Source organism: Thalia democratica, chromosome 1 (assembly GCF_965202585.1).
Source record: "Thalia democratica chromosome 1, ktThaDemo2.hap1.1, whole genome shotgun sequence".
Classification (NCBI taxonomy): Eukaryota; Metazoa; Chordata; class Thaliacea; order Salpida; family Salpidae; genus Thalia; species Thalia democratica.
The window spans coordinates 41,760,892-41,772,346 of NC_139165.1; the positions used below are offsets into that span (position 1 = coordinate 41,760,892).

General features: G+C 25.7%; 1 protein-coding gene across 1 annotated transcript; it reads left to right on the forward strand.

The window, feature by feature from the left end:
- The first annotated feature begins 463 nt into the window (after positions 1-463).
- Positions 464-9,255, forward strand: LOC145831240 (hippocalcin-like protein 4). Its single transcript, XM_082938399.1, has 3 exons — positions 464-672; positions 4,325-4,493; positions 8,646-9,255. Exons 1-3 carry the CDS (start codon positions 464-466, stop codon positions 8,844-8,846), a joined length of 579 nt encoding a protein of 192 aa, XP_082794525.1. The 3' UTR covers positions 8,847-9,255.
- The last annotated feature ends 2,200 nt before the right edge of the window (positions 9,256-11,455 follow it).

Consider the following 11,455-nt stretch of genomic DNA (forward strand, 5'->3'; position numbering starts at 1 on the left):
GTAAGTTAGATGTTCTTATTTTTGTTTTTTGATAAAAACGTTGTTAAGCTCTTATAATCTATTGGACATTCACAAACTGTTAACTATGACAAAATTGAATTAAAATTCTTTAGTCTTCTAACTTTTTGCAGACAATGAAGTAAAAAATAACTTTATGCTTTTATTATAGTAAACTATTGAATAAGAATTAGTTTCAAGAAAAGTCTATTTTATTTACTAAAAAAGAATGTAAAAAGTAATTCGAATGTAAACTAAATAACTACCTTTTTTTAATATAATAATAAACAGTATGATTTGAAAAATTAGATTAGTTATCAAATAAGTATTAATAAAAAATGGGAATTTACAGAAAAAAACAATTACAATAGCAGAATAAACTAAACACAAAAAAAATGTTGATTTTTTTTTGGTACAGATATAATAGTAAAACATCTTACAGTAAAAAATAAAAACAACAATTAGTATGGGTAAGGGAAGTTCGAAATTATCTCCGTCAGACCTTCATGAGCTTCAGAGCACCACAGAGTTCACAGATGTTGAAATCAGGGAATGGTACAAAAGTTTCAGAAAAGACTGTCCGAGTGGAATCCTGACGTTAAAGGAGTTCGAGAAATTGTACAAGGACATATTTCCGCAGGGAGACGCAAGCGCATTCGCTAAACATGCTTTCAGGTCAGGGGAATTTGTTTGTTGTACCTACAAATAAGTTACAAGAAGTTTAGAAAAATTAAAAGACAAATTTAGACCTATTAATTGCTGCTTAACACGTTTCTAAACTATGGTTATATAAAGTTGTATAACTAAACTTACTAAAACTTATAATTTTATGAATCAACAAAATAAAAATGATGAAATTTGAAACAAAGAAACAGCTTTAAATCAGTTTAAGAAACTACTAAAATATGCATTTTTTTTGATAATTTTACTTAAAGAACTACATTATTGCCTTCATCGTATGTGTATCTAATTTTTTACACTGTTGAGTTATTGTTTTATTTGAATCTGCTGTCCAGTGTTAAAAAAGAGTTAACATCAACAACAATGATAAAAAATAAATATAACTAGTTTTTACGCAGTAACTTAAATTAAATTTTCGTTTGTTTAAGTAGTTGAGTTTTCTTTTAGGGTAAGATTTAGATTTAATTTAGATTTTGAAGGTAAGTTCAAGCCCTAAATATCATTTTCTTGGTTAGTGTTTCCGTAGTCACATTTAACAATTAGTAATAAAGCTTTTGCAATCTTGCGCATTTTTTATTAAAGATATTTAACAGGTTTGTGCAAAATAACGGAATATTAAAACAGCAATATTTACTAAGTAATTTGTTAATAAATTTCCTTTTACTTCTTTGTTAACCTTTTTTTTATTGAAATAGTAAGACTAAATTTAACCACAACTAAATAAAACATTCATGTTACAAGTTTAATAATAGTCCATAAAAGCAGAAAATTAAACTGTTATTGAATAACTAAGCTCAACTGTTTTTTTATTCAAAGCAATAGATAATAAAAGGACATTTTTTATTGATACTTACAACTTTATGCCGTGTTTCTAAAAAGTTTTTTCATTGTTTTTACTATTTATTTTTGTCTTATATGCTTATCCGAAGTTGCAACTAATCATTTCAAATAACTATTTATTTACTAAAATAGTTATGTTAACTATAACATGACATTTTGTTCTCGAATGATTTCAACAAACAAAAATGATTTGATTGTAAAGTTCAAATTAGTTAACTTGTAAGTACCTTACTAACATTTTAACTAAAAATATTTTATTTCAAACTTTTTAAGATAAAAAATTAACTCTTGATAAGCAAAAATAAACTTTTACTTACTTTTGCAAAATACACATAAAAATTGATTTCAGCCCATATTACTTACAAGGATTGTAATTTTTTATATAAAAAATCATTAAAAATAATTGAAGTCTACAATTTTTAACAAAGTATATGGTTTTTAAATTGTTACTCAATGTTTTGGTTTTAATATTTTATATTCAAGTAACAGTTTTTTTGTCTCAATGATTATAGTTTAAGAGAATATTCAGATTTAATAACACATTGTTTAATTTTTTTTAAATCTACAAAAGCATAAAAAACAAAGATATGTGTACAAAAAGTGTTTATATATATATATATATTTATTTATTTACAGTTTTTTTAAAAGCTCTGGTCAATAGCGTTCGTCAAGTTGAACTGGAGCTAAAAATTTATTTAATTACATGTTAAACAACATCTTTTCACAGCTGTTTCGTATACGAGAAATTTCTATACCATATATTCCTCAGTAAAGCTAAAAAGTTATTAAACATGTTTTACAGAAATAAAAAAATTAAAGTTTTTATAACTATTATGATTTTAACCACAAATTTTAATTTTTATTTTAACAACAAATACTTTAGTTTAAATGGAAAGTACTGAACAGGACGAGATCAAAATTAAATTCTAAATTCGGCTGTGGACTTTAAAACTTAGAAAAAATCGAAGTTAAAAATTTGCACAAAACCATAACACTAAACAAGAAAAGCGAAAGATAAAACTAGGCGTTCAATTACCAAAAATACTTTTTAGCAAAATCAAACTTAATTAAATATCAAATTAAAGTAAACTAAGCCGCGCAGTTTAAAATATTTTTCTAATGCAATCGTTCCTTTACATACTTTACAATATATTTAACAGCATTTACTTAAACTTATTCTAAATTATTGAACCAGTAAAAATCTAAAAACAGTGTATTTTTTAAACTTAGCTTACTGCACAAAAATAGTGATTCATAATACTTATAAAATTTTCAAATTCTAAATTTCTGTAAGACATGTTTAATAAACTTTAGCTTTACTGAGGAATATATGAAATAAAAATTTCTTGTATACGAAACAGCTGTATAAAAAATTTGCTTATTATATAATTAAATAAATAAATAAATATTATTATAAACTGGAAATTTCAACAGTAACGGGGAAATTTTAGCAAAAAATAAAATAATTTCAATTTAAAACATAGCTGCACTGTCTGCAATATGGAAAAACACGAGACCTCAAAATTAAACTTAAATATAGCTTTAGACAATCAAAATAAACTTTTAGTAAATTTTCAAGCTTTTATTTTTAGTAGTTTTGAACGCTTACGCAAACTAAGTGTGTATTATATTTTTCAATGATTTATATAGTGACAAAACAGTCCTTAAAGTTTTTTGCTTAAATTTCATGTACATTTTGATTTACGTTTTAAGATAATGTTTTAATATACTATCTGGGGAGCTGTTCTTTCAATTAGAACAGTGAAAAAGTTGTATTACTAAAACGTATTGCTGTATTAATATATACATCTATATATGCATATTGATATACTGATTAACTTAAAAAATTAAACTATTCAACACGGAGCCCACCTTAAGGGCTTTGATAATCAAAAAGTTATTTCAAGATTTTAAAACTTTCAAAAGTCGAGTTTCTACGCACTCCTCAACTGCAAGGTGTTTTTTTTTGTGCTTTATTTTGAACTTGTTTTGCAGTTGAAGAGTGCGAAGGCACGAAACTTGAGTTCTGCAAGTTTTTACATCTTGTAATAAACTTAAATATATCAAATATACAACGCTGTAAAAGCTTTCGAAATAAAAACAAACTATTTGTTTTGTTATATAAGAATGTTTTGTTGTACCTTAAAGACAAGCCTAAACAACGCCACGCTTTTACACTTTCTTAAAAAGTTTCACCGCAAAGCAAATAAAATATTTTTAGAGAGCACCCTATTCTAGTAGCTATTGTTTCACAAACAAATACTTTGTTTGCATATACTCTGCACGGCATAAATTCAACAATATTTGGAAGTATTTACAACAAACGTTGAAAACAAAAAGTCTTAGCACAAAAATAAAATCATTAAACATAGTAAAGAATAAACAAAACAATGCTTTTTTGAAAACACTTTAATATTGGTCTAAAACATGAAGTTATAATTGTAAATTAGCATAAAAAAACAAGCAGCGTCTCCAAGGACTGTTATAACAGTAATAAAACGCAATTATAATATAAAACTTTGATTACGCCACTTGGATCATAAGACCACGAATTCTTGTCATCTGACAATTCAAGCGTTATGCTCAAAACTCTATGTTAATTTCAGCTTGTCTTATAGCACATGAAAGTCTATACTTTGGCTTTGATCACTTTCACCGATATTTTTTTTGACAATATAACATATTACCACTATTTAGTATTACCGAGGCTCGAATGCTTAGTATCTAAAATACACTTTTAACAATATTTAGTATTATGTAAACTTAGTTTTATTAGCTTTTTAAATTGTAAAACCAAACACTGTAGAACATTCGATTCAAACGGTGACGGTTCGCTTGACTTCAGTGAGTTCATGTTCGCCCTGTCAATTACGTCACGTGGTACATTTGAAAGGAGGTTGAGGTGGGCCTACTCCATGTACGATCTCGACCATGACGGGTTCATATCGAAACACGAAATGCTCACCATGGTCAAGGTTGGTTTTGTGTGTTTACAAAGTTGTACAATAAAAACGGTATACTATCAAAATCCACCCGCGTTCAAAATCCACCCGATCAAAATCTACCCGCGTTTAAAATCCACCCAATTTTTTTTTATTTGTTAACTTATTTCATATATACTTTATATATATATTTTTTAATTTTTTAATATCACTGTTACCCCTAACCCTTACCCTTCATCGGTAAGCGGTTCTCGAATTTAACTGTGTGGATTTTGAACGCGGATGAATTTTGATCGCGGGTGGATTTTGATCGCGGGTGAATTTTGAAGGTTTTGAAAACAGAGCCTTTTTTTTCATTTAATGTTACTTTGCTTGTATAAACTCTGTTCATAAATAACTTTTTTCCACAAAGGTACGATTTCTATGACCAAAAGTAGTTTTTTTTACAAATGTTCAAATAAACCATCAAAAAAAAAAAGAATTCTATTAATTTAAAATGTTTTTATCTTTTATGAGTTTTTGTAGTTTTTTCTATTGCTTTACAAAAAAATATAGTAGTTTCCAAACATTTTTATGTTGTCTCAAGAGAAGTTTTGTAAATACTCTATTATATTATGTTTACTCAAATATTTAAACTCTAAATAGAAACATAACATACACTTATTTTTAAACATGTTAATAGTTGTAGAGAAAATTTAAATAAGTTGATGTAGATTATTTTAAAACAAACTTGAAGCTTAATGTAGTTTTTATGTACAATTTTGTTTACTGTTTTTTCAATCAGATTTTATCCTAGCTTGATCTTTACGCTTATAAATGATTAATTAGTTAGCTTGTTTACAAAACACTCGCGTAAATTCAATTAATTAAAAGTAACGTTTTTACGAAGACTACCTTTTGTATTTTCTGTATTCATTATAAAAATGAAAACATACAGTAGCAGTATACTAGGATGCTAAATAGTTTAAATTCCTGTTTTTAAATTAAAAAATATCTAAATAGTGTCGTCTGAACGAAAATATGTTTATTTTGTAAAAAATAAAACCAACTTACTTAAGAGCGAAAGTTCAAACGGAAGCATTCTGAAAATCTCAGCAAAAAGCTAATTTAATTTAACAGATGCTTTCCTTTTCAAAAAACGAATCAGTTTGAACCTAACGCTTTCATTCAGAGTAGAAAAAATTTAATATAAACCCGCACACACTCGAACGCATGCAAATTTAATTTCATAAATTTGATTCAATAAGTTTATTTCGCCTTCTATAGGAGCGCGATATATAAAAAGATTTAATCGATTCACGACTTCAACTTGACTAACGCTGTTTAAATGTATTACTAGCACACTGTTTTTTTAATAAAACTATTAAATGCATATATCTTTGCAAAGTTTACCAGGCCAAAAGATCCTGTTTTATGACGTAACACATGTTTGATAAAGACAATTAAAACTTATGCAAGCTGTTGATATTTTTTTGTGAATCACAAAAGAGCGAGGCTTGGCATTGCAGTTCTAAAAATAAACGCTGAATCGAAGTATTTACGTAACTGTTCGATTTTTAAAAGAGGTGTGGATTGAATAAAGCAATTAAATCAATGAAATTTCTCGCACTTAAAATGTTTGTTTAAGTTTACTTTATTTTCCTTATCGAGGATTATAAAGCATAACACTAAAGTGAGCAGTATTAATTTTAAAGATAATTGTTTTAGTTGGAATTATTTTCTTGTCAAATTGTTCGCTAGCTAATTTGATAAAAGAAAGTAGATTGCATACAAACTTAATTAAAACATAACAGTATATTCCAGTTGTAGACCGTTTAGAAAATTTTTGCTACACCAGACCAAATTTTTACCTTAAAACTATAGTTTCAAACAACTTTAAAAATATTTAGTACAAAAGTTGAAAGTTGAGTTTCGGGTCAAACAAGGTTGACCGACTATTTTTTGACTGGCACGGTTACAACTTTGACTTCATGAAAGGTTAGTGCTGGTGAAAGTCAAATGTGGTTACAACGTGTTGCAGTAAACTTTTCTACACAAATATTTTTTTTTAATTTAGTAAAAAATTCTGCATGAAGTTTTGACTTTAAAATGTGATACTGCGTTGTTAATACACTTTTACCGAATTGAATAATTTTAAGTTTTGGTTTTAATTTATTTAAAAAAAAAAAGATTTAAAAAAATATTCATTTTCAAAATCAAACGATATATCTGTTGACGTAAATGATAAGGAAATTTTTACTAGCATATGATTTTATTACGCATCAGTTTAATTTTAAAATAAATCATTAAGAGATATTTTTTGTTAATGCGTAGTTTTTGAACACATGCTAAAAAAGTAAATTCATTTAATTGCAAACGTTTTCCAAATAATAAGTTTTTTAAGATAGGTTTATTTCTTGAAAAGATAAGTTATATGCAAAAATAATAACGAATATTGTAGTAACAGTATTGACAGTAGTAACTACATATTTAAGTATATATTTAAAAGTATTAGTTTTAAATTTATAAAATAGCAAAAGACTCGTTAAAACATAAAACTTGTTTAAAGAAAATAATCAATACAAAATTAAACTAAAAAACGTGATTCTTTTCACGTAATTAAATTATTTTCTTTGTGTTTATCCTGGCTGTAAACAAAAAAAAAAGATTAAAACCTGTTTTTTTTTTATATTTTAATGTTTGCTACAACTATATAGTCAATTTAAATTTTTAACTTTTAATCTATCTAGTTATAGACTTTTATTAGCATTGAGCTAAATTAAAGCACCAGATATTCCTAAAAATATTTATTTGGTTAAACTGTAGTTGTATTTACTTAAAAAATTGAATGTGTTAAAATACTTTATTGATTGTAGTTATGAAGAAGGTTATTATTATAAGTAAATATCTTGGCTTTAATATTAAGCTTAATTACAATTTATATAAAAAAAAACCAACATCTTATATTATTAACTCTTAAAGTTGAGTGTTTGTTAACAAGTTTATTCCTTTTTTTTAAACTATTAGTTTAGTTTAGAGCATGCAAGATCACACGTTTAAGTTAATTATATCTTACACTCGATGATGTGTCATTAATTTTTTTTGTAACTGTTTATTTTTCCTTTTTTTCAAACCTATTAAACAAACAAGTTTACAAATTCTAACTTTATTTGTTAAACTTTATAATTTAAATGCTAAATTATTAATGCTATAAATGCTAAATAAGTTTAAATTCAGGATTAAAAGACAGCTTAGATATTTAAAATCTAAGACTAATAAGTTAGTTTGTTTAAATTCAATTATTAGCAAACATAAAAAAGCAAAAACTTTTAAACTGTTTTATTTCTAAAAATTCAATTACGATAAAAAAGAAACGTTTTTAAAATAAAAAACAAATTATTGCACCTACAACAATTTTCCCCTTGATAGGTTTTAGTGGAAATTTTAATAGTTTACGTATTTAAAACATTTGAATGTTTGTTTTCAATAAGTAATATGTGAACAAAATAGTATGTAAACTAATTAATTTGTTTGCACATATGTTGTTATCAATACATTACGCTTTTAACCAACCATCTCAAAACAAGAACATATGTTTGGAATATATAGCATGAAGCAAAAATAGGCCAACAGTGTCATGTATTTTATAGCAAAAAAAAAAACTACGTCTAGTTATTCATAAGACAAAAGTTACTAATGAACATGTAAAAACTTATCGACATAAGGTTACAACAACGTATATTCAATTATTTTTATTGTTTAGCTTATTGTTAGTCAATTACTATAGACATAGTTGAATGAAAAAAAGTTCATATTTTTTTCTTCTCAACTGATGTAAAAATGTTATTGATACTTCACAGTACAGTTAGTTTCGGTCTTTTAAAAATTTTGAGTCAAATTCAAGTATTCTTATTTTAATTTAAAAAATGTTAAACAATTTTAACATGAATTAGGTTTTACTGAATTTATGTTATAAAGTTTTCTAAAGCTTTTGAATTTTTTTTCTACTTGAAAAGTTTATAGCTATTACTTGGAAACAAACTTGTTTATAAATTTTGAATCAAAAAAAATCTTATAAGGCAATGTTAAATATGGTCGGCAAGGTAGTGTAACTAAATTACTTCTCGTTCCAAGAAGCAAAACACAAATTTAAACTATTAAAATTCAAGTGTTAAACTCAAAAACAATTAAAATTGTATATTGCAGGCAATATACAAAATGGTGGGCCAGGATGAGATCCACAAATCGATGGGAGCGGATCTGACTCCGCACGAGAGGGTGGAGGACATATTCACGCGGATGGACAAGGACAAGAACTGCAAGATTACTTTTGACGAGTTCAGGCAGGCGGTCAACAGGGACCCTTCGTTGTTGATGCTCATGCGTCACTCGTCCACTACTTCGTAGTGCTTGTGATGACGTCACAATACAAGATTTGGTACATCGAATTAAGAGTTGAAAATTACGTTGCTTCGGCTTCTTTATTTTTCCCGTTTATAAAATTTTGTAAAGTACAACCTAAAGTTTAGTAATTGTAAACAAATTTTTTTATTACATTTTGAAAACAAATTATAACATTGAACGTTAAACCTAACTAATGCATATGCTCCGCGTCTCTAGTACGTCATAAATACTTTTAATTTTATCGTTCTTTTTGATACGAATCGGTAGCTGTAGAGGCAAGTGGCACTAAGTTTAGTAGCAGTTTAATAGTAGTTTAATATTTTTAAATATTACTGAATAATTAAAATATTTTTTATCAAATTTTAAAATGAAAGTTAATATTTTACTAAACTACACCTTTTATCTGGAAATTTAATTTATACGGCTACCCCAAATTAGCTCCTAGTGTTTATTTACTGTAAATAACACTGATGATAGCTTTTTGCTTGTTTGTTTTTGAATATGAAACGGTTTTTTACAAATTAACCTCAAACTTAATCGTGGTTATTTTTAAACTAAAAAACTGTTGTATAGATTTTAATACAATATTTCAAACTTCGTTCTACTGAACTCGTTATAGTTTATAGTATGTTTAAGTTCATTCACCTGTAACTTGTATGTTTTAATTAAACGAGTTTTAAGTAATTTACAAAGAAGTGTACTGTTGTTTTTCAATAAGTTTGCTTTGTTCTTGATTAGTCTTAAACTTGTTTTGTTAGTTTATTTTTATATTAAAAATATTTTGTTTATAGATTCTAAAGTTCATTTAAAGTCTTTTTTTACGATGGATAACACAAAACGGATTATTTTAGCTGCCACTTTAATGTTAAATTACAATATCTTTTAATATTCAAAACAAATTTTTAGAAAAAAATATTGCTTTGAATCAAAACTAGAAACTTAAGTTTGTGATAAAATTTATCAAAATATTTTTTTTATTAAGCTGTTATGTCTGAAAACAATTTTTATTTACTTAAATCGTTTATAAATAACCCAAACGGTTGTTTTTATAGTCCTTAAAACTTGTTTTTAAAATGTTAACTCTTTTTTTTTAATTTCCATACCTTTTAGAAAGAATACATTAATGACTAAGTAGTGGTAACTAGATATTAGCTTTATTTTAAATAAGACTAAGTGATAATTGATATGTTTACTTTTAGTTTTTGGTATTTGTTATTGTTTTACGTTCAAAGTTTTCTTACCGTTGATTTTAGCTTTAAGTTTACTGAACTATTTTTTTTTACAATTTTTTATTTATCATATATTACAGAGCATATGCTATGTATTTTCATTAAAGTTACTTACATCTGATAATTTTGTTGTAATATCTACTTGCGTTTTATTTTCAAACTGTTTATGGAGTGAAGCTTTAAATTGAAATAAATTCTTAAAAATATTAGACGAAAATATTGCATTTTAAAATTTTCATAACATTAATGTCCGACTTACAAGCTAAAAAATTTATATAACAAAAGTATTCATAAAAATTTGAGTAATTATTTTAATGAAACGAAAATGTTTTTATGTTTTTTATTGCTGCGATAAATCACAAATGTTTCAAAAATTTTAAATATATTCTGCATAAAATAAAAGCAATGTGTACAAAGTTATTAGCTTAACAAAAATAATATTTGTACAAAATAGAACTTTTTTAATAATTCCCGTTTACTCCCAAATTTTTTTTAATACTTCCTGTTATTCTGTACCTAAGAAGTAAACAAAAACTTAAATCAGAACAAAAACATCACTTCAAAAAATAATCTTTTTTGACAGTAAGCTTCAAAAATAAGTTTTATTAAAGTCAGCTTCGAAAGCAGCTTAAATTATATTTTTTCGAAAGTGAAACTAAAGTTTTTAAATGGGCTGTCAACTATTTCCCGTATAAAGCAAAGAGCTATATAGTTTTGATTTATATTTTAGATTCTTTAAATAACTTCAAAGTTTTCTGCTGCCTAGCACTGCATTACTGTTTCAATTCAAATGAAGGTTTAAATAAGTCTTTTTTTTTTAAGTAGCCTTTATTTTGTTATTAAAGTGTTTTTAAATAGATAAACAACCAAGTATCAGTATACTATTAATAAAACGTTTTAGTTTTAAAAACATATAAAACTAATATATATACTTATAGGAGTATATTTCTATGTTTTCTTTACGCTTGCTCACCAGCACGAAATATTATATAACTCTTGTTTGTAGAAAACAGCTTTTTTCTATCAAGTTTGTTTAAAACAGCATAATATAGCTTTTGAGCATTTTTTCTGTTTTGTTTTCCTTGACTTTATTTACATCTCAAACTAATACAACTTAAAATAGTATAGCTTGAGTAATAACCTTGTTTTATATGTGTATATATGTGATTTGCATGCTAATATTATGAATAAGATGTTTATGTTTAGTAATTGAGTTTATTTAAACTGTTTAGTTAAATTTTTATAACAATTCTAAAAAGCATAACACTAAACAACTATCAAGAGGGTTGGAAACGTACTGCACGCAAAAAGAAACGTCCTGTCCGCTACGTACTGTACAATACGCTTGAAGGTTGAGTCAAACAAAACTAATCTTTTTTCGAC